The 25623-nt window shown below is 39.5% G+C and overlaps 1 protein-coding gene across 1 annotated transcript; it reads right to left on the minus strand.

The window, feature by feature from the left end:
* Positions 1-952: 952 nt before the first annotated feature.
* Positions 953-6184, minus strand: LOC134795856 (uncharacterized). Its single transcript, XM_063767788.1, has 3 exons — positions 5950-6184; positions 3604-5010; positions 953-3525 (listed from the first exon to the last, which is right to left on the minus strand). The coding sequence occupies exons 1-3, from the start codon at positions 6182-6184 to the stop codon at positions 953-955; spliced, it is 4215 nt and encodes a 1404-aa protein (XP_063623858.1).
* Positions 6185-25623: the final 19439 nt, after the last annotated feature.

Raw genomic sequence — 25623 nt, forward strand, 5'->3', positions numbered from 1 at the left:
ATGAAATAAGGCTCAAGAAGTTTAAGAAGCAAGATTCGCACAGTGCAGTAGTAGTACAGTGCGTAATAATTTCATCATCATGGACTTATGGCTAGATTCCATCCCCTAGATAGACTTTTTCCTTTATTTCCTATTACAAATGTATTTCTATCTTTTGCCTTCCTTCTCTTTCAACGCCTGATCCAACACGACGTTTACTACTATTTTTCTTGTCCAATGTTATTTCTTCTTCCTCACTTGTTTTCAATAGTTTTCAGAAGCATTTTATTATGTTACTTACTTTTCCTACTGTTCACTGACGAAAGAGTGGACTGTAAAGAGGGGACGATAGGGGAATAAGTTTAGGGGCTGGTTGAGCAAGAAAGTTGTTGTATGCTAGAATTAACCTATAAAATTGAATTTAAGTGCGAAATAGTGTGAGACGAAGTTACCTTTGCAATCCCGTGGTTGTGGGTTGAACCGTTGGTCTCCGTTGTGGACTGTTGGTGGTGGTCCGGGCTGCCCTTGTCGCCAGCTAGAGGTAAGCTCAGAACCGTTACCTTCAGTCGGCCAACTTAGACCTAGGATTTTCCACTGCACAGATGGGCACGGCGTCTTTCGGCTACACAGCACTGATTTTAAATAGTCTAGAGATTGGCAGTAGTGCTTTTAACAAATTGCGAAAAAAATAACGAGAATAGCGAAAGGCGATGCGAACAAGTATTAGTTTACTGACATACTGGCCCTGACAGCTCGTGACAGAGCAATATTTAAATTCGAACCGTGACTTTGGTGTTGCCACAGTATTTACAAAAAATAATCCTAAAAATACAAAGCCAAAGCTGAACATTCCGCCCACCAAAATGCATTGTATTTTGACTAAGCGAAAAGGAAACAATAAAGTAAGGTAAGTGCGATAATATTAAGACTAAAACGAAAAAATGGACAACACAAAGGTAGCGCTCTAAAGCGACTACGCAGGCAGTGGGCACAGTTTGACCACAGGCCGTTTGTACAACCCTGTGGCCGTGCGCACAGTAACCACACGACAGATCCCGTCGGATCCGGGGTGTGTGTCGATGATGCGACCCAGGGGCCATTTCATTGGGCTCGTCTGCTCGTTCACAACGAGCACTAGTGCACCAATTTGGACGTTGGGCTGCCTATCATGCCACTTCATCCGCTGCTGGAGAGTATGCATATACTCCTTCGACCATTTGTTCCAGAAGTCCTGGTGCATCTTCTGAAGCAGCTTCCAGCGTTGGAGAGGGCTGACACGAACGTCTGATAGGTCTTCCTCAGGCACGACCGACAGGGGCTCCGTGGTGAGGAAATGACCGGGAGTCAGAGCCGTCAGGTCGTTGGGGTCGGTGCTAAGAGGAGTGAGGGGCCTTGAGTTGAGCAAAGCCTCGACTTGGGTTAAAATCGTCGAGAATTCCTCATACGTCAACCTTTGGTTCCCGACAACACGCGACAAGTGTGTTTTCACGGCCTTGATTCCAGCTTCAGCGAGCCCTGAGAAATGTGGGCTACCCGGCGGGTTGAATTCAAAGTTAATTGAATGGTGTGCGGCAGCATCCTTCACTAGACGTTGCAGGATGTTGTTCGCACCGACAAAATTTTTGCCTTGGTCAGACACTAACCTGCTGCACCGACCACGACGAGCGACGAAACGCCGAAGTGCGGCGAGATAAGCATCCGAAGACAACTCGGTGACGAGCTCAGTATGAATGGCCTTTGTTGCGGTACAGACAAAGACGCAAATATAGCCCTTGTACGTCTTGTTACCGCGTCCACGACCGAGTGCGATGTCGAAAGGCCCGCCAAAATCGACCGCTGCGCTCGAGAAAGCCTTGAGCTGGGATATTCGATAGGACGGCAGGTCCCCCATGAATGGCGCAGGGGCACCCAGTGGCCGCACCCGAAAGCACTTCATACATTTCGATACCACTGCGTAGATAGCCCGTTTTGGACACATGATCCAAAAATGCTGTGACAACAGGTTGTGAAGCGTTTGGATGCCTGGATGCATGAACCGTCTATGATATTCGTCTATAAGAAGGAAGGTCAGACGATTGTCGCGAGGTAGAAGCAACGGATGCTTCACGTCGAAGTCGAGAGAAGCTCGCGACAGGCGACCGCCCACCCTTAAGAGACCCGCTTCGTCTATGAATGGGGACAATTTTCTAAACGCTTTGGGAAGAGAATTCGAAAGCTTGTTGGAAATCTTTTCGATTTCCTGAGCAAAGCTGCGCTGTTGCACGAAGCGCACGAGAATCATCAGTGACTGTTTTACTTCGAGAGGTGTCAAAGGTCCGCGTAACAGCTTTCCAGTCGTCTTTTGGTTCTTCGCGTTGTTCGCAAAGCGGCGGCAATACGCTAAGACGCGTTGAAGTGTTCCTAGCGACGAGAACTTCTCTAATAGATTGTCAACTAGTGCGTTGTCATTGGACACTACAAGGACCGTAATCCTTTGTTCGTCGTGAAGAACATCCCTATCTGGCGTCAGCACTGACTTAGGCCAGCTCTCAGTGGGGTGCCTGAGCCAATCAGGCCCGCTCCACCAGCAAGTTTGGTTGACCAAGTCTTGGGGAAGCAAACCACGCGATCCGCAGTCAGCTGGATTGTCAGTGGTTCTGACATGATGCCAGGAGTCGGGCGGAATGACGTCTTGGATATGACTCACACGGTTGGCCACGAATGTTTTCCACCTGGATGGACACGACTTGATCCAGGTTAACGTCACACTTGAGTCCGACCATGCGTAGATTCTATCTACCGAGTGGAAGGGCTTCAAAGCCTCCACGACCGAAGCCATCAAGTCCGACAACAGAACCGCTGCAAGCAATTCGAGACGCGGCACTGACAATTTGCGTAACGGCGCGACCTTGGACTTCGCACACACTAGCTTGACGTCAACGTCGCCCTCCCCAGTCACTGTACGGCAATAGATTACGGCACAGAAGCCACGTTCTGATGCGTCACAAAATCCGTGGACATGTAGCACGTCGAATTCCCCGACTAAACGGCGAGGCACAGCTACAGCACTCAGCGACGAGAGTTGAGTTTTGAATTCATGCCATTCCAGCCTGATGCTTTCCGGGACATCTCCATCCCAGGAAACGCCCGAAACCCAAAGCAACTGCATCAGATACTTGGCGAGAAATGTTACAGGCGAGAGGAAACCCAATGGATCGAAGATTCTAGCTATCTCCGACAGAATGGTGCGCTTCGTGCACCGACCATTAGGTGTAGATGCTACACGAAAACGAAAGGAGTCAGATTGAGGTTGCCATAGCAAGCCCAATATCTTTAGAGAAATGTCAGTCATTTCTTCGAAATGTTTAAAGTCTTCCGAGTATAGATCGGAAGACGGTAGGCTCTCCAGGAACTCACTACTATTGGAGGTCCACTTCCTGAGATGAAAACCCCCCGACGACAGTATTTTCGTAAGTTCCGCCTGAAGCGAACGCGCCTGCTCGACAGAATCCGCTCCGGTGACGACGTCGTCGACGTAGATGTCACGAGCGAGTACGGTTGAACCACCTGGTAGCTGCTCGACAGAATCCGCTCCGGTGACGACGTCGTCGACGTAGATGTCACGAGCGAGTACGGTTGAACCACCTGGGTAGCTGGCTGCAGAATCACTGGCAAGTTGAGCCATTGTACGAAGAGCCTGGAATGGCGCAGCAGAAACCCCGTAAGTGACCGTTTTAAGACGATAGTCGCGCACAGGACCGACAGCAGAGGGCCGCCACAAGATGCGCTGAAATTCAGCGTCCTCTTCAGGAACCAGAATCTGCCTGTACATCTGTTTCACGTCACCTGTGAAGACGACGGCATGCCAGCGAAAGCGTGTGAGCAGATCGAAGATGTTGGTCTGAAGCTTGGGCCCAGCGAGAAGAGTAGCGTTTAAGGACGTCTCGTTGGCGTCCTTAGCGCTTGCGTCGAAAACTACGCGAAGAGGAGTGGTGACGGAGTCACGCAGAATACCATGGTGAGGTATGTAATAGAAGTGGCCTTCACTTGTTGAAGGAGGTTCCACTTCCTCCAAGTGACCTCGAGACTCATAGTCATTCATGAATTCCACATACGCCCTTTTAAACTCGGGGTTGGAATTCGATTTGCGTTCCAACGACGTGAACCGCTTGAGAGCGATTTCGCGCGAATTGAGGAAGGTAGGTTTGTTCGTGGGGTCGACAAATGGTAATGGAACTACGAACCTGCCTTTTTCATTGCGATAGTATTTTCCACGAAAATAGTCTTCGCAGCGTTGGTCCTCCTCAGATACGAAAGGTTTAGTCGGAGAACTAACGTTTTCTAATTCCCAAAATTTTTTTATAGAATCGTCGAGCGACAAAATTTGCGAAGGACTCGACACGAAAAAACAATGTTTATTATTGTTGCGAGACGATACGAAAGCGCTTGATGTGAGCTGACTCTCATCACACTCACCCATTACGACCCATCCATAGATGGTTTTCAACAGAGTAGGCTGTCCAGGCTCCCCGCGCCGTATACCGGGCAACAACGACGAAACGAAGACCTGTGCGTTAAGCAACAAGTCCACCGGCGCCGGACGGGCAAAATCAGGATCAGCCAGCGATAAATTTTTGGTGTGTGACCAACCCGACGAATCGACAGGTTGTGGAGGTTGGTCAGCGCATACCGGCGACAAAACGAAAGCTTCGAGTTTAGTACTCAGCGAAGAGGGTTTATTACCCATTGGCTTGATCTCACATGAAAGTGAGCCAAATGTTTGATTGGGCGAGTTACCGATGCCAAACACAGTGTGTTGGCCAGAAATCTCAAACCCTAGCATTTCAGCACAAGATTTCGATATAAGGTTGCATGCACTAGCACCATCCAGAAGTGCACGCACTGGGCGGAAGACACCAGAACTGTCCCGAATCAACATCTTGGCAGTAGCAAAAAAGATTGTATTATCTCCCGACATAGCAGTTAGAACCGTGTTACTACTACTACTGCTAGTACTGCTCATGCTATTGCTAGGTGGTGCAGTAGCAGTCTCTGTGACCGTGGGTGCTTCAACATTCTTAGTAAAATGCAATAAGTTATGGTGTGAACGATGACACACACTACAGCGAGAAGCCCGACAAGTTTTCACCCTATGTGCATTCGAGAAGCATAAAATACACAAACCCTTCTCCTTAACTAGATTAAACCGGCCATCATTATTGAGATTCAGAAATTTGTTACATTTGTCGAGACTATGTTGACCCGAACAACAAACACAGCTCGGTGTTGACGGAGTCGAAACGACCAGGGCCGTTTTGTTTTTAGTCAACGGTTTAACATTCTGAGATTGAGGCCTAACACTAATACTTGAGTTTTCCAAAGCCCTGCTCCGCTTTTCAATAAAACTTTTCAACTCGTCAAACTTTGGAACCTCAGTATTAGAAGTGAGTTGTAATTCAAATGCTTCCCGGGTAGCGACATCTAACTTTGCCCATAGCAAATAGTACAACATAAAGTTTTTATCGGGGAGGTTAAATTTTGACAAAATATTTAAATTTTCATTGAAAGTTCTATAAACCCGTTCCAAATCTGTTTTGTTCTTGACTGGCTCACAATTTAGCAGTTTTTCATAATACATTACAGCAATTTGCCTCTTCCTATCATAATAATTGGACAGCGTCTCATATGCACTGCTATAATTGTCACCTGACAGAGGAAAACTTTTAATTAAATCATATGCGGAACCCTGAACGCTTGACAATAGGTAATGTAATTTCTCAACATCACTAATTGTGCTCCGACTATGTATGAGGGAGTCATAAAGCTCTTTGAAAGACACCCAGCCTTCCAATTTTCCATCAAACGGCTTAATCGCTATTTTAGGAAGCTTGGCTAAATTATTTTCAAGCGTTAAAGGCTTCACATCCGACTTATCACTTATCTCACTCTTAGCCATTTGTCTTAACCTACATTTCACTGATTTCAACTTACTTTCAAATTCCCTCGTAACTTCGTACTCTTCCACACGTCTTTCAGGTTTCAGCGGACGTAAAATCCTTAACTGAGCATTGTGAAAGTCTTTTTCTAAATCCTTTATGTCCGATTCATCATAACCTTTTAAGTCCGAACTTTCAATGTTCTCTAATCTAAAAATAGCATACCCGCGCGCGACCCGGAACATATCTACAGTCGCGGGCTCTGTATCACTATCACCATGTACACTCATATTGTTTTAAATGCAATTAATCACACTAAAACGACGAAAATAAACACAAAACTATTTGCAAAATAACGTTGACTAAGTACTGACTGACACGAGTGACACTGACAGCTGTCGTCGACACTTGACAGCTATGAAAATGTTGCCAGCAGTATTAACCACGAATGAACGAATGGTTTAGTAAAAGCACAGAATAATTAATAGTACTACCGTACAGAAAGGAAACTTCCTACAAAAACGAAGTTTGACAGCGGTTCAGGGTCGAATCATGCTGTCCCTTTCTAATATATGGCACTATCCCTTTCGGCTATTTAGGGTTGTCAAAAATCAAGTGATTATCTTATCTGTGGTCGTGCACGCAAAAGGAAGTCAAGTGGTGCCAACCCTAATAATTGCTCGGAGCAATGCTGAGCCGAGCGGAGCCGAGTTTGACCGAAGTTAGGAGTTTCGCACCCCTGGTAAAAGCACTACTACACGACCACCAACTTTCTTGCTTACCCACGACTTTTTTTATAAGTCTACCCTAAATTTAGAATTAAACAGATGATATGACGAAACGAATTTGAATAAGCAACAGACAACGACAAACGAAAAACCAAAGGTCACTTTTCAAATTATGCGGCTCGAAGACCAAAATGTTCACTGACGAAAGAGTGGACTGTAAAGAGGGGACGATAGGGGAATAAGTTTAGGGGCTGGTTGAGCAAGAAAGTTGTTGTATGCTAGAATTAACCTATAAAATTGAATTTAAGTGCGAAATAGTGTGAGACGAAGTTACCTTTTCAATCCCGTGGTTGTGGGTTGAACCGTTGGTCTCCGTTGTGGACTGTTGGTGGTGGTCCGGGCTGCCCTTGTCGCCAGCTAGAGGTAAGCTCAGAACCGTTACCTTCAGTCGGCCAACTTAGACCTAGGATTTTCCACTGCACAGATGGGCACGGCGTCTTTCGGCTACACAGCACTGATTTTAAATAGTCTAGAGATTGGCAGTAGTGCTTTTAACAAATTGCGAAAAAAATAACGAGAATAGCGAAAGGCGATGCGAACAAGTATTAGTTTACTGACATACTGGCCCTGACAGCTCGTGACAGAGCAATATTTAAATTCGAACCGTGACTTTGGTGTTGCCACAGTATTTACAAAAAATAATCCTAAAAATACAAAGCCAAAGCTGAACACCTACTTTGAAGTAAATTAATCATTTGTTTTGTTTTGCCTATTGTAATATCTACACCGGCACTTACTCTACATCTATTATTACACTAAATAATATATGAGTCGATTAATCTCTCGCCCCGCGATATTTCACGGCATTGTGCCGTTTCCGGCCCTAGTAGAGTTATAACTCGCGTTGTGTGGGATATTGTTACTTGCTGGAATGCATGTGGCATGTGCAATGTGCGTGAGGACGAATGAAGAATAAATGATAATTGAGGATAGAAATTATTATTTTGACGACAATAAGTTATAGAATCCAACACTTTAAACTGTCACGTTTTGTACACATATTTACATTTGACCGTTGACATTTGCTGGGACGTCAGTCTTTCCATGACCACAGCGGGTGCAACTCAGCTGAAACGTCGGAAAGGTAAAAACAATGAAATTATATCGCGGTAGACCCGTTTGTGTAATTAAATAAGTTATAGAATCTGTTCGGAAAGAGAAGAGTCGTGGAATGTATTAGACCTCATACATTCCACGAGTCTTCTCTTTCCTACCTATAACACAACTTTGATCTAATAAAATACTAGTTAGATATGAAAAACTATAATAATATGCTTACTGTATTCGAATAGAACTTCCTTGTCATAAAGAAGGATGACTCACGCTAGACCGAGCCGGGACCGGGCCGGAGCTTCTGACGCTTCGTTTTCTATGGAAAGAACCACGTGATCACCGATCAGCATAGAAAATGACATGTCGGTCGCCTTGGCCCGGGCACGGCCCGGTCTAGCTTGAGTCATCGTTAAGTCGTAGTATACTAAGCTATAGCTTCAGCAGGTGACAACCAAAACTCACTAATTAGAATCAATACCACAAGTCTGAACTTGGCTCTGAAGCCATATAGTGAACCGTATTATAATTCGAACGTACACTGACATCAGAATGATATGCACGATAACTGAATGACATCAGTTAGATGTTATTCTGACGCCAGTGAACTGTCGAATTGGCCTGTTAGTAATACAAGGTTGATTGTATTTTTTTTGCATTAAAAGGCTAAGTACTACCTATATGTATAGGTACTAATAATTTTAAGGCGTATTTTTGTCATATTGAGAATACTCTGACGTTAATTTTGAATCGCAACCTAAAATGCACAGTATTTTGAAAACGAGTAGCCTCAATTTCGAACGACATTTTTTCGTGCAAAAAATCAATATCGATAAATGCCGCATACTATTAAGAGCAATACATCCATAATGACTTTTAAACGTTTCGCGGAAGACGCAGCCCATCCATGGATGTGGTGTGGCAAAATTCGATAGCGAATTAAAAAAAAAGGTTGTCTTCTTGATGATCACTTTGACAATTTTGCGTATAAACTAAATATGACATCAAATTAGATTATCTTACGAGTATATCCTAAAAAAAAACTATTCGTTTTGGGAGCTTAGAAAACTGTATAAAGGTCCCCAAATAAATTGATGTTATACTTATTTATTACTGATTTATAAAACCTAACTGTAGTCAACCCTTGCTAAGGCGGGAGATGGGCCGGAGACTTGACCCTCGCCTTAATTTTTTTTTAAATTCCGCGATACTGCCACTCGTCTCATACTCGTACAAATAAGCCTTTTTATTGAAACTCAAACGACTTTTGTTCCATTTCCGTTTTTCCGTAATATTTTATATGGTTCATGTCTCTCGCACTCACTAACACACAAATAGTTATCGTCATCAATGTCAGCAAATTTTACGCTACTACGTACGATATCTTGATTATTGTGCGTCAATAATGACCGCTAATTGTTTCACGGAAGGCTGGTATTTATTGGTTGAACCAATTTTTTACCGTTTGCAAGTTAGTCCATATTCTGTTAAATTAAAAAGTAAAAGGAATTATAGTGTTCATTCAAAGTTTATAGGGTAATGTGTTGCAATCACAACAAGTCCCCAACTACTACCAACGTACAACTTACCTACCAACCTGCTACACCTACTAGATAGGACAAGAATTTAACAGTAGCGTATAGCGTTGTTTCGCAAATGGTACAGTCGATGTCAAAGTGATGCTTACACTTTTGCACTTTACTCCTTAATATTAAGTCGAAACATAATCATATATAATTGAAGAGATAACGATGTTTTCATATAGTGTTTATTTAGCCCCCATGTGTGCCCTTTTTCTGAAGTAGGTAGTCATTTATAGTTAGCGATCTGCTTGTCTCGGTTGAACCAGGTCAATATCGTTGCTCTCATCTTGAAAGAATTGGTTTGACTAGATCACTTTTTTGTTTGAGCAACATCTTGGCGAGCATCCTCGAGCTCTGTCAGCCACCAACTGTTCATCATCATCATATCAGCCTTTTACCGCCCACCAACTGTTACGAACTGAGAAACTAAGAGCCCTTTAGCAGAATAAGGCTGCCCAAAATGACGGGTGACCGCCCGTGGCAAATTTATGCGTTTCCATTGAACCAGATTTAATCAAGTTCGCCTGGGCCTGAGCGGATCGACGGTTTTCTGTAATTAATATCGCCCAAATATTCAATTTACGTGGATTTATTCGACCGACCTTCTATTATAAAAACTGGTAGTTTACTTCTCTGAAACTTGGCATTTTGGGAATTATTTCGTTGGCATTTCGTTGGTGTTTTGGCATAAATTTTGTTGGAGCACGACTTATTATGAGTTCATGAGGTCTTGTTCTAAAAAAATACAGTCCTAACCTCCTCCTTTTTTAAAATTGAATAAAATAAGACACACAAATACAGAACAGTGAAGTTGCGTAGATCTATCATTAATACAATCTAATAATACATCGTGTTTTACAAATTTATGTAAGTTACAGTTACAGTCGGGTCTCTGAAAAGGTGAAAAGAACTCGAGTTTTGATTAATTATATAGGTACGTCTGAAAAACACAGCCAAGTCGTATAGCAGGACTCAAAGGATTTGAGTCTTAACCAACACTAGTTTAGCACTTTCTCAAGTAACAATGAAACTTACCACGAGTTTGACATTGGTGCAAGGTGCACTGCGTTTGAGTTGACGCAGTCGCTACCGTTTTAGGCCACATAAAACTTTACTTCAGCTATATCAGTATGAGAGAGAAATAGGCGACACGTTTTTGGAAATACCTGATTAAATCCAATAGAGACATTCCATGCTTGTTTTCATTTGAAGTAAAAACTATATTAAACCCGGTGTCCGTATCATACGGATTCTTTGTCCCTTTTTGTTGTACATCTGAGTGCGAAAGAGAATGGTATTTATATGTATTATGCATACCGGACTTTAGCATTATTCACACGACCGTTCCTGATATATTCTCACCTCAGAGGTTAAAATTACCAAGCATGAATTAGCGGCCCATAAACTTCATACAACACCATACAACCATACATTGCGTTTATCGCCAGCAAAATAAAGCACTAAATAAAGATGTTTTAACCAGAAACAGTTCTGTAATCTATTTGACAAGATTTAAAGGAAATTTCGAGAAGTGGCTTATAAGATAAAGACGTCTTTTTATCCGGTGAGTACGCACACTTTGAACTTGAGAAAGGTGCTCATATCGAAAAGGTTATGACCGCGGTGAGTAGCTAGATCAGTGCCCCAAACGCGTTAGTTCCGCGTAGCATTATTCCCGATCGCATTTTACCCCACTCGCGTTAGTTCCGCGTAGCATTATTTCTGGTCCATATTAATAGAAAAAATTAAAATTTCATCAAGTTTTGGCATGCAACTAAGAAATTGAATTACAAACAAAGTTTTTGTCTATGAAAAAAAAAAAAACAAAATGTTTTGTTCCGCATGGCGCCGCTCGATCCGTCTCGCCGCCTAGGCCGGTCGCGCCGCTCTAAAGTCGTGGCATCGCCCGCGCTGCCCGATACAAATGTTCGAGTCGCGCGCCGCCCCGCTCGTCGCCGCCGCCGGTCGCCCGGTGCACGCCGCGCGCGTTGCCGCTCGGCGACAAGGCTCGTGGCATGCATTATGCGTCGCCGGGTTATTGTTTTTGCGACTTATCGCCGTTCGCCGCCGCCGATCGCCTTAGACCAATGTCGTGGCCAGGCCGTCAAGGTGAGCCCGCTGGCCGCGGAGCGTGTGCTCGATACTGAAGCTAGTCACGACAATGAAGTCATAGAATTTACACGTGAGGACATCTCAAAAATCATACTGAGTATGAAACGTGGTAAATCACCGGGACATGACGGGCTCAGTGTCGAGCACATACTCTGGGCCAGTGACAAGATTTTTATGATTTATGCCGTCTGTTTAATTTGTGTATTAAATATAGTTATTTACCTGAGGCATTGATGCGCACTACGGTGGTACCAATTGTCAAGAATAAAACGGGCGACCTTAGCTCTGCGTCTAATTACCGGCCTATCTCATTAGGTACTATACTAGGTAAAATATTAGAGCGCCTCCTTCATCCTGAGTTGCTTAAGAATATTGAAATTGATGATGCACAGTTTGGTTTCCGTCCCGGTCTTTCGACAGATGCCGCCATATTTAGCTTAAAAAGCACCGTCAGTCACTACACGTCGCGCAAAACATCGATCTGTGCGTGTTTTTTAGATCTTAGTCGCGCATTTGACCTCGTCAACTATGACATCTTGTGGGCAAAGTTACGTGCATCCCTAGTGCCTAATAGAGTGGTTAATCTGCTGAAATTCTGGTACGGAAACCAAACAAACGTTGTGAAATGGGGCGACGCAACCTCTAGCAAGTATAGGCTAGAGTGTGGGGTCCGTCAAGGGGGGGTTACCTCTCCGGTCCTTTTTAACCTGTACGTGAATGGCCTGATTGAAGAGCTGAGGAGCACCAAAATCGGCTGTCATGTAGGAAATGTTTGTGTAAATAACCTTAGTTACGCGGACGATATGGTGCTGCTCAGCCCTTCAATCAAGGGATTGAGGAGGCTACTTTCGGTCTGTGAGCATTATGGTAATGCACATGGACTGAAATATAATGTTTCCAAAACCGAGATGATGGTGTTCGCGTCGGGTTCTGGGCCGGACAGCGTACCTCCGGTGTATTTAAATGGGTCGGAAATCAATGTTGTTAGGCGGGTTCAAGTATTTGGGGCACTTGTTGACGGAACGGCTGCATGACGATGTTGACATTGAGCGCGAGCGGAGGGCCCTCGCCGTCAGAGGCAACATGCTCGCTCGGCGGTTTTCTAAATGCAGCAAGGATGTAAAAAACCACACTCTTCAAGGCATACTGCTTAGGCATGTACACCTCCCAGTTGTGGATAACGTTCACGCAGAAGGCAATGAGCAGAATAAGAGTTCAGTACAATGACGCGTTCCGGGCTCTTATGCGGCTGCCGCGGTGCTGCAGCGCGTCGGGCATGTTCGCGGACGCGGGGGTCCCCGACTTTTTCGCGGTAACGAGATCCCGCGTTGCCTCGTTCTGGAGGAGACTGCGCCTTTCCGACAACAAAATACTTGTGGCTGTTTCTGACGATATAAGGAGTCCGGTGTTTAAGCGCTGGATTTCTGTTCACATGGACCAGAATAGAAAATGACTTGCACTTAAAATGTGCGATCTTGATTTATTTTAACATGAGTGGCACCCCTCTACAGTGTCAGTATAGTTTTAGTTTTTAAATTAGTTTTAATGAAATTTGTATATGGGTACTGCCTGAAATAAAAGCTTTTTATTTTTATTTATTTTTTATTTTATTTAAATCCCCCCTCAATTGGAGGAGGGTATCCCAATATGGGACCGGCAACAAACTCGGCGGGACACATCTTTTCAAAACATTATTACATCTTATAATTAACATGCATTACGAGTAATTAAGAAAAATACAATTTAAATTACTATAGAATTCATGCAATTATACTCAGTGAGTACATAACTTTATACAAATACGTAGCTCTTTCAGAAAACATATCAAATTCTTACAAAAGGAAAAGAAAATAAAATCAATAAAAGAAATGAGAATACATATTATATGAATCTGACTGATTGTTATGAGATGCTTTCATACAATTTGATGTGCTTTCTTACCTGAGCTGAGTCACCTTTAACTCTACACATAATACAATGCTTTTAATTGCTACTTGTCTTTGTTATAGTTTCTGGTTTGGACCATGCATGTTTGTCTGTCAAGTAGTCTTCGACTCTGTAATAAGCCTTCGACATCAATGGCTTTTTTAAGTAATTCTTAAGAGCTGGAAAGGGTAATCTTAAAGCATCCTCAGGTAACTTGTTATAAAAATGAATGCATTGCCCAACGAATGACTTCTGTACTTTACGAACACGAAACTTTCTGATAGCAAGCTTGTTTTTATTTCTAGTATTATAGTTATGGACATCAGAATTCTTAGTGAAGGAGTCTAGATTCTTAACAACATAAATAATACTATCATATATGTATTGGGAAGCTACAGTTAAAATATTAATTTCTTTAAAAAGTTCTCTTAATGATTCACGCACCCTTAAATTATATATAGAACGAATGGCTCTCTTTTGTAAGACAAATATAGTCAGTATGTCAGCTGCTTTGCCCCAAACCAGAATACCATATGACATTACACTATGAAAATAACTATAATAAACAAGGCGAGCTGTTTCAACATTAGTCAATTGTCTAATTCTCCTCACAGCGTAAGCGACCGAACTTAATTTGTTTGCTAGTGTTCTTATATGAGGACTCCATTGTAGATTTTTGTCCAATGTTAAACCAAGAAACAGTGCTTTATCTACCGTCTCTAAGCATTCATTTTTCAAAAGTATCTTAGTATCAACTGGTTTAACATTCGGCAAAGAAAATCTAATGCATTTAGTTTTCTTAGCATTAAGAAGCAAATTGTTCATAGTAAACCAGTTAAGTACATTAACGAGTGTGCTGTTAATTACACTGTAATCGGTAGATTTCCGATCAACCTTAAAAAGTAATGATATGTCATCAGCAAAAAGAACAATTTCACAAAGATTTTCTACTACACATGGCAAATCATTTATATAAACCAAAAACAGGAATGGACCCAAAATAGAACCTTGTGGCACTCCTAACTGGACTACAGTACCGCTAGACCGGGTTTTGTTTACAACAACTGTTTGTGTTCTGTTGCTAAGGTAAGAAGACATAAAGTTTAGGGCATTTACTGACAGACCATAGTGTTCTAATTTCAAAATGAGCGTTCCATGATCCACACAATCAAATGCTTTAGAAATTCGCCTAGGTAAGCGCATTTCTATTCTATGTTAACAAGTTCGTAGATTTAATCAAGAGACTTTTTGCCCTAAGTAGTGGTCCTATCGTTATAAATGGATCAAAATTCAGTTCGCGGTTTTGCTCTTTTCGAATGCCACATTACGACTTTCAAAGAAATAAAAATTGTGCATTTATAAATAGTATGTTTTTTTGAGTCCTTATTAATAGTAAATGTGAAAAAAAAAGACAAATCATGTCTTACTAAAACTCCGTTACATGTTTCAGGAATGTAAAGCAAGACAACGAAATATTTTTTTAACCCCAAAAGTAACAATTTCAAAAATGCACAACTCCATTGTTTAAAAGTCCGCGTTTACCTTTGATTTGTAACAGAGGCCTGTGCAATTATTACAAATTAACACGCGAACGCGGGCCACTAAATAAACCCCAAATAACATGCCTCAAACCGATATATTTGATGCTTTAAGCGATTCACTTCACACCCACTTACCGAAAATGTACCCTATTACGGCACTGTAGAATTGATTCTTGGTTGAGGCATTAATGAGTCGAGTGACATTTGGGTTCAATTGGCCATAAATTTGCGAAAAATGCTCTGATTTTATACATAATTATTAGCAACATCGTTAAGTAAGGTTTAATTTCGATGTCGCAGTTCAGTTGTGTACCGTAAAATGGGCTGAGTAGGGTCAAACCTGAAATTCAAACCTCGATAACATTTTAATTTTACATATGAAAACTGAATGGTGTATATAATAAGTGTTTCGGACGTTTTTATTTTATTTTGGGTAGTTCCATTTCATAACTTTGACGATAAAGAGGAAAACCCACCTCACCCCGTAGTGCCTCGTATTTGGGGTGAGAGGGGTTTTCACACAAAGGTGATTTTGGAAGATTGTTGGATCGATTTTTTTTTATTATGCGTATTATAGTCGTATCATCGAGAGCGTGGAATTGCATATGTAGTAGTATTGTTTGTTTACAGGCATTCTATATTTGAATTTTCTATTTTCATGTACTATCAGCATACAACCACTACAAATGCAATTCCATCTTCTCGATAATTCAACTATACTATAGCTCCATTTTGAATTGGAATACATTATATTTGTAGCAGTAGCCTTAAAATCCCTTCTCACCCCCTCTCAAACCTTCTCTCCCCATTCATAACCCACCTCTCCCCGCTAAACCTACTCACCCCGTTTTACGGTATTCAAAAGAGATTAATGACTGGTACGGTGGTACGGCAAAAAATTAATTTTAGTACTTACCTACGTTTTGTACACTTTTCTCATTCATTTCGTACACTCACCGGCAGTAATTTGTTACACGACAAACGCCGCAAAAATATGTGACGCACTCTGATTGCATTACAAATAAGATCGTGTCAGATATATTTGCGGCCTCGGTTGTATAACTTATTATTGCTGGTGACTGTATGTATAAATAAATTATAGAATATTGACTGTACCTTGTCACAGGGAAAATAGTAGGTATGAAGTCCCTAGCGGCTTTTACATTGATTAATTGTCACTGTGACAAGGTCAATTAAATGGTACGGAAATTAAATCATGATCATGACACGTACTGATTTCAAAATCAAAGGTCATCTATTGACACCAATATAGCTCGTCGCATATCGTAGAGAATAACGTCAAAACGTCATGTGAGAGGTAGCGTGCAGCCAGCAGGGAAGGTGATACTAGCGTTTTTTTAAGGCCCCTTAGGTTCTGGTTCTTCTCTCACTGTCACTGAGCGTAAGCGTGAGCGAGAAAGCGGCCGTGCGTGCCCGGGATTGCGGATATCATGTTTTTGAGCGAAAGTCAAGAAAGAACCCCGTACCAAAAGTATGGAAAATGTGGTTTCAGTTAAATATTCTGAGATTTTGATATAATATAGATTTTAACGTCCTGAACAAAAGTCTCTATGGGGGCTACCACTGTTGCCGAGTCCCTTTCAGAGTTACGACTGATTTTATACCCTCAAGGAAATCGACTCTAGTACCAATTCGTACCTTGTAACAGTGACAGTAATATGACACCTCCAGCGTCTTTTTCAAGTGCAAAATAAATATTTACAAAAAAATATATATTTTACGGAGTTCTTATTACAACGACATACAAATCATTGGAACATATTTTTGTGTGGAACATATTACTGTAAAAATATGGGTGCATTTTAATGCACCCATATTTTTACAATAGACTGTACCAGACAAAACAAACTATTAATAACGGATAAAATGAAAGAAAAATAGTGTTACTCGTTAAATCTTATCTACATATATTTACATATTTTCATAGATACACATGTACACTTTTAAACTCGGTTTATTGAGGGTTCATTTCTGTTCGCACAGTCAAGTATGTGGTTTAAGAAATAGTAACGTGGGCTTCAATTCTAAAAGTAGTAGCCCGGAAATGTCCAAGTGTCCAACACAACATCGAGATGATGCGGGTACATAAATGTTTAATTCAATGAAGACGTTTGTTCTTGCATTGAGGTTCAACCGGGGATGGTTTTCTGGTGAGTTGCAAATCATGCAAGTATTGCTCGACTTTTGCCTCAGAACGTTTAAAACAATAGAATCATCGCGACGCAGCTCCTCCGACTCTGTATTTAGCAATCGGTCACAGTTAATACATACACGGGACTCATTGTTAAACTCAGCCGGGATGTTGTTCATACTTTCTCTGTATGAAATCGCCATCTGAATTTTTTCGTCGTTATTTTCCGGTATCCGCCGCAAAGCACGAGGAACATAGGCATTATTGCAGACAAAGCAATGTCCTCTAACTAATAGTAACGCCATTTTACTTTACTCTTATCTAAACCTTACTTAAATATTCTTATTCGGTATATATATATTCACATTATTATCAATAAATATTATGTTATTTATTAATAATCTAGTCGAATCGAAGTGCACATGACGCACGTTTGAAGTTGATATTGCACTCATTTTCCCTTTCGTCAAATGGCCAGCTTATCGCAAATATCGCAATATAAGTTCAATCTAATGTCAATTGTTTAAATAAATAGTTGGTAATTGCATCTAATTAATGATATGTTATCTGATACAAAATCAGTCGTAACTCTGAAAGGGACTCGGCAACAGTGGTAGCCCCCATAGAGACTTTTGTTCAGGACGTTAAAATCTATATTATATCAAAATCTCAGAATATTTAACTGAAACCACATTTTCCATACTTTTGGTACGGGGTTCTTTGTAGGTTTCAAATCGATTAAATTACTAGAGAAAGACCTCAAAATTGCTAATGAAATTTTTGGCAACTATTATGATGTAAAAATAGCGTTACGATTTTTCAAAAACTCTGCTGGTTGAATCTACTGCACCTAAATTCAGTATATTTGTCCGCGTTAAATTAGCGGAAGTTGTTTTGCACGTATTCCATCCATTCGACCCTCTCAACAAATATCTAGGTACCCTATATACCTTTTCTTAATACCAAAATATATATATATATAAATACATAACCTGAGAGATGGATTTACCCGAGTCTGAAGATAAGCGACTCAGTTTTAACCTACAAAATTTACGCTTTCATATAATAAGTGCCGTAATAACTCAGCTATTTGTACAAAACTGTCTGATTATCTCAAATCATTATAAAGTCCACATTAAATCTGCCAAAAGTAATCGTTTTCCGCCAAACAAGCAATTGTTCTCGCAAGATATTGATACGAAAGTACATTTTTAACCGCTTTTTAAAATAAAATAGGTTATTATCTGCAGCGCTCTTTGGTAAAGCGAATTTATTAGTTCATTCAGTAATAAAGTAAGAACTTTTTCTTGTTTCCCTTACTGAAATATGGTTCTGAGTTCCGTATGTGTAACTTCAGGGGTTCAGAACAATTGGGTGGTTTTAAATTATTTTTATGAGCGCCTGCTGCGACTTTTGCATCAATAACTATGACAGAAAAAAAGGGAATTTTGTTTTGTACGGGTTAAAAGTAGCATGGTTACTTTTTGCTGTTGTTAAATTTGCTTTTTTATAGGTACATTATGTGCTAAATAATTCTGAAAGTTACATACTGCACAGTGCTTATTGCTTCGTTCATGCGCATTGTTTTTTTACAGCGTTTTTTATTCGTTGTTATTTTGCATATGGTATGACGATAGTGTTTAATATGTAGAATTTAATTACAATTACTTATTGAATAGTGTGTATCCTCTATCCTCTATTGCATTATTTTGCCATGTGAAATATTAATGCGGATAAAATATCCTTGCTTTTTTCTAGTTTTCAGTTATTTACACAATACCTAAAGATCGGCTAACATAATCTGCTTTGCTTTTTTTAAACTATGTTCTAAATTTTAAATTTTATTTTTATTTTGACTATATTCTAAATTAACCAATTTTAATTTGACAATTAGGCCACAGGGAACAAATTTGATGCTACAAGCAGGAAAACAGAGCAAGAGAAAAAGCGAAATAACTCTTTAAAACCACAGTTGATCTCCCCTGGCTTGGACGCCTCACCCAACTTAAAAAAGGCTTTAAAATCGGCTTATTGGAGCGGCTGATCCCGTTCCGATGTTCATCTTATTTACGAGGGTGCGTACGCGCCGAGCCGACGCTTTTGGGATTTTGAGATTCTGTGCAACTCGGGACGGTTCATGTCTCAAGAAAAGGTTGAACATTGGGTAATAATATAACCGTCGCCATATTGTTTTTTTTAATGACTTGTTAAATGATCTCTTCACTATTATTATTCTGGAGTGGTGAAGATAGATCTTGTAGAGTCAACAGATTAGATTATGTATCGTTTATTTTTTAAATTTAGTTTCATGCAGTTAGTATATGTAATGTTCGGTTCATAGAAGGTTATTTCAGAAAAAAAAATATTCATGGAGGTTTAAAGAAAGATTTAGGTTTCGCTATAAAAATAGCATTCGACTTCGGGTTTTATTACTTTTATTTGAGCGTCGATGAAAAGAAACGCAATTTGTTTGAATGCATTCATATTTTGTGTCAACCAAAGTAAAATTATATTAAAATAATAATCAGCGCACATGCCCAGAACTTAAGTAGGTACATAAATGTTTAAATTTTTGGTTACTTTTATCATCAAACATACCTAATACATTCAAATTCCCTAATAAATTGTTTATAAAAATGTAAGAACCGTGGCAAATAAAAATAAATGATTTAAAGTTAAATCTGTTATTCTAGATCTTTATCAACAGGAAATAAAATTCTGACATCCTTATAAACATACATATTTCAAATAACAGGGTGAGGTGGTTTATCAAAATTAAACTTTAGCGTCATTACAATAGAGGTCGCCTGAGAGAATTGAACAAACTACACTGGTTTTGAATAAATTGATCTGTCATAATCCTATTAAAGTAATACAGAAGCTCAGGCAAACTTAACTTAAATGAGTGCAATCGTTTTTGTTAAATAAAGCTCAACCTTTTTTTGCTTAAAAAACGACTCTATTGCCTTAACGTGAGAGTTGAAAATAAATTTATTTGATTTGTCGCTTACCACCTTCTTAACCTTATATTTCTAAGTAATCATCATGACAAAGTGCCATAATTTGTCAAACTTTTAATAGAAATTTTGGACGTTAGTAGGCATAACATAAGATTCAAATTTGCACGCTTCAGCTGGTTGGTAATAAATATGCATATGAAGTAGGTACCTAAGCCATTGATTTGTTTAGATATTCTATTGTGTTGAATGCATGGATTGGCTTTCCGACTCTTAGGAAATAATTCATTCAATATCAAGTTTAGCATAGTTTATAAACTGATTTTTTTTATTAACGTACCTACCTAAAAAGTATGTATACCTATAGATTTTTAGAATGGCACAAAAAATCTCTTGGAACACTTTGCAGTTAACGCTCTAATATCTAGCTTTGCTCGGAAAACATATAAAAACTCAAAAATGCACGTTTCCCCAGAGATAAGACCTAGCTAGATCGATTTATCGCCCCCGAAAACCCCCATATTATATAGTAGTGATGGGTAGGACATCAATTTAAAATGAGTTTGTATGAGTACCTCATTTTCTAAAATGAGGTGTTACAATGTCTTACTTCAAATGAGGTGAGGTACTAGCATATTTTCAGCGTCGACTATTCTATTAATCCAACGGGCTAATGGTGACAAAAATATTTAATGTATATACATATTTATGTATTCATCACTTCCTTTATAAATAAATAAATAATAATAATTAAGGAGTGCAATTCTGGAGGTTAAGAATATAACTTATAGGAGAAAGATCCCACATAGTAACTTAATTTGCTGCTTTTATGAAACTTGTTCTAATTTAGCTCTTTTTTATTGTTAGATTGTTTAGTCCTCCTCCTTGCTACTTGATATAATTTTAAGTATAATAATCACTAGCGAGAGCGACCCGCTCCGGCTTCGCACGGGTTAGCAAATTATACATACACCTAAACCTTCCTGAAGAATCACTCTATTGATAGGTGAAAACCGCATGAAAATCCGTCCAGTCGTTTTTGAGTTTATCGCGAACATACAAACAAACACACATACAGACAGACGCGGCGGGGGACTTTGTTTCATAATATGTAGTGATATATTTCATAAGTCTTGTACCTATTAACCATAAAACTACCACGTTTTTAACAAACTAAGGAGAACAAATTCAATATTTTCACAAGTCATTATTATATAGAAGTGACAAACTTACCACCTCAGATAATTTAACAGTAATATCATCAATATCATATTAAACAAAGCACCATTCGCGCCGGCCGCCGCCGGCTACATTTACATTTCATTTTTTCATGCAAAAGGCACCAAGGAAGATCCGCGGGTAAATTTAATGGCGAAAACGATGTCCATATTTTGTTATTTTGGTATAATTATAAGAATTATCACTAGGTATTAGGTATTAGAGAACTAAAATTAGCTACAACGACGTACGAACAAAATAAATATAAATATGTCAAAATCATAATTTGCCAGTCCGAAGTCGTTTACAAATAATGTTAATAAAAAGTATTGCAAATTCAAATCGTTATAATTTACATCTACATGTTTATTTTACCTATGCAAATTATACTTACTTTTTATTTAATAAACTTGAAACTTATTGAAATGATCATATATTGTGTACGCTACAGTAATTTATTTTAATAATATTTTAGTCACTAAAGGATTACTGTTTCTAAGCAAGATTCGTAAATGCCTGTCTGGTATACAGAGTGCGTACCGCGATCCATGTTCGTCATGTTGCCTCCGTGTCACACTTACGTACGAATTTACAAGTGCAACAGAGAAGCAACACGTCGAACTTCCTTTTGGTGACTGATTCCTCGCGCCATATTGACAAGTAAGTTAGGATCAAAAAGGCTTAAGATGTATGAAAGCTTGCAGCGCTTACGCTTGTTGTCTTTCGTGTTTAATTTTTAACGTATTTTCGGTGGTGACGCGAGGCGATATTGAAGTACGGCGCGTGTCTGTCTCACTCCCTCTTTGGGTATTTCTAATTCATTGTTTCATTTTGAAAGGATTTTTGAGGTGTTCATGTCACAGAGAGGCAGTGAGTGGTACAAACTCAACGCATTTCTCGGTGGACCTTTTGTCGTTGCAATAAGGTTTGTAGTTCGGCAGTTGACAGTGTGGGCCATTACTCGTTTCTTCATTTGAGACATTTTGAGTTTTGAATGTCGGCGAGCAGGCGAGCACCTCGTGCCATCCAGGGACTCTTTTGCAAGTTGTGAGGAGTGTATGAGTTTTTGAGGTTCGCGAGTGAATTTGAAAGGATAAGAGTTTTTTGAAATTTGAAGTGTGTGAATGATTTGTGTGGCAAGAGGTGTTTGTGATGCGCGCGAGTAAATGAGTAAAATGAATAGAGGAGTGAAGTAAGACATTTTTGCGGTATGAAGTACTGCGACAAATTAACAAAATGAGTGGTACAAATGAGGTGCCTCGCGAGTGAGCGACTCAACACTATTATATAGCAAATTTCATCGAAATCGTTAGAGCCGTTTCCGAGATCCCCGAAATATATATATATAAACAAGAATTGCTCGTTTAAAGGTATGATATTTTACATCACATTAAACACAAATAATTATTCACATTAAATAATTTCAACTCACTTTACATGTATTTATTTATTATACATAATTATCAAATATTTATCCTTATTATTAGTTCTCACATATCTTAACTCCTGTCCAGATTTTTGCTACCAGCAGAGTTGAAATTATTTTATATGAATATAGCCCCTCAGCCTCAGTGAATGAATACTCTTACTCCGTTTGAGAACGTCTTAACGTTTAATTCAATAACTGTTCCGCAATTATGACCGACAAATTTATAAACGACCATCAAACCTTAAATCCCTTCATAATTAGCAGTGTAGCAGTTAACCAAACATTATATCCGACGTATCGACAGTCGAAAGTAAATGACTTATAATACATGTGTTTCGACCAATATGTTATTATTAAATGTATCTTACACGGCCCCATAAAGACTCTCATTAAAATTGATGAGACCGTACCTTATGATTAATCCCATACATTCTATCTTACGAAAGAAATCAATGCGTTGAACGAAACGTTATTTCATTAAAACATTCTTAAATCAAAAAGTGAACCATAAATATAAAACCATTTTAGTAAAAAAGAAAGTTTAGTTACAAAGCTGAAAAATCTATTCGAAAAAACTGTTTTCATAAATTGGCTTGCTCACTGCATCAGTGCAACTTAACATCAGTCAACCAAGTAACTGGTTTCTTCTTGCTCTTTATTTTAATTATGAAAAAATTAAATAAAACACAAAGATTACCTCATTTTCAATCAGATCGGTTCATCGTATTTTTGATGCAATTTTCAATTTTATTTTGAGTGTAGTAACTCTTTGTGCTCGAGTAACCAATTATAATACTACATTTATGTAACGTTAGTAGGTAATTTAGCACCTACTTACGAATACGTGTGTATTAAGAGGTACGAAATGACAAATTAGAAAATTAATTCAATCTGTAATGGGTTCATAATATTTTTAGCACGGTGCCAGTTTATGTAAATATGACAATGCGAGCGTGCGAACCAAAACGTATCGTGAGTGCGCCAAAAATGGGTGTGTGGGTGTGCCCAGTATTTTTGTCTAATTTCGGTTAGAAGTTCCTGTTACGAAGAACTAATTAAATAAAGCATGCAGCATATAGTTTAAAAGACATATACAGTGAGTAAGACAAGTAAGCAGTTTAAAACCCCAGTGAGCAAGGGCCTTTAAAGTAAGTGTGTGATTGCAATACGCTCGAACTAATTGTCGAGCGGCAATCACTGCGTCGGCATTCGGCGACACTTCGATTTTCACTCCTCTAGGGGCATTTCTTAGGGTTCAGTTATCAAGCATTACCCATATTTTTCAATCACTAAATAATTATAAAATATTATAATTATATTTAATTACCCTAGGGTCCAGTCTCAGTTTTGAAAACTGGAAGGTGGTCAGGTGGCAGTCTGCAACCTACGGCCTATCCGTTAAGTCTACACATTATTTGTAGGTTGCTGATAGGGTTGCCAACTTTTTTTTGGTGGAATATAGTATTTTCCAGAATAATGAATAAAAATATAGTACATTCCAAAAAAATATAGTACTTTCAGATAAAATACTAAACATGAGTGTAATATACGTTTAATCGGAAATATAGTATTTTAGCGTACTATATATTTTTCCAAAAGTATATAGTACAGAGAGCCAAAATATAGTACAATACTATATAATATAGTACGGTTGGCAACCCTAGTTGCTGAGCCTACGAGTATACGAGTATACCACCTCCGCCTTTATAAAAGCGTTTGTGCTTTGATGCACTAAAAGTGAAGGGGAGGGAATATTCAAAAAGGGGGTATTTACTAGAGATGCCTGGAATAGTGAATTTGGCCGAATACCGAATACCGAATATTCGGTTCCCCTCTCGGCCGAATACCGAATATTCGGCGACCGAATATTCGGCATGACATGCGAACATTTAGAGTCACAATTATTACGAAAACTGTTCGCAAACAAAGCACGACGTTTGCTAAGATATATTTTTATGATGAACAGAACTAATTAATGTAGTTAGAGTCAAATCAAATCAGACCCATGATAAATATAAAATATTTTTGGAATCAACAAATGCTCAAAAACGTGCCTTCGTATTTAACCACTTTCCAAGAATACATTTTAAATATTAAATATACCTAGTTTTTGGTTATTTTTTTGTGATTTTTTTCTTTATAGATAGGTGCAACAGATATTCGGTATTCGGCCGAATAGTAGGCAACATTCGGCCGAATACCGAATATTTGGCAAAGTGGCCGAATATCCTGGGCCCGGACGGTTATAGCGTGAATCATCTTTATTTGACTAGTACATTATTCTATCCCTATGTAATCATTGTTTTAATTGCTACAGATCGTGTTAAGTTTCGCGCCAGCTCACTCTTGTCCGCTTTTTTACGATGAAGCCGTTAGCCACGCCGTTTAGCGCTTAATCGCCGTTTAAACTTAACGCGCAATTAGTGGCGATAAACGCGGTGCGCGTGCGCGGGAGCTGGTGCCAGAATTGCGACATGATTTGTCACCTTTAGCCTATCCTCCTGAGTCCCCCTTGTGATTATTGCAGTTTCGAAATTGGAACCTTTTACACATATTTAATTACACAAACGGGTCTACCGCGATATAATTTCATTGTTTTAGTTTAGTGTTGTTTTATTAATACCTCCGTTGACATTTGTTGGGACGTCAGTCTTTCCGTGACCACAGCTGGTGCAACTCAGCTGAAACGTCGGAATTAAAGGTAAAAACAATGAAATTATATCGCGGTAGACCCGTTTGTGTAATTAAATATGTGTACAAAACGCGAGTTTAAAGTGTTATATGGAACCTTTTATTCCATTTTAATTCAAAATTCGATTTGGAAAATCCTTTATAAAGGCCTCAGGGACTCGGAGGCTATATTAACGCAGTAGTCCAATACCATAACAATAGTAACCAGTACCGAGAGATGGGAATGAAAGGTTCTTCGCGCAGCAAGTGAAAGCCCCTAGAAAAACGAACCGACGATCAGGG

Source organism: Cydia splendana, chromosome 12 (assembly GCF_910591565.1).
Source record: "Cydia splendana chromosome 12, ilCydSple1.2, whole genome shotgun sequence".
NCBI lineage: Eukaryota > Metazoa > Arthropoda > Insecta > Lepidoptera > Tortricidae > Cydia > Cydia splendana.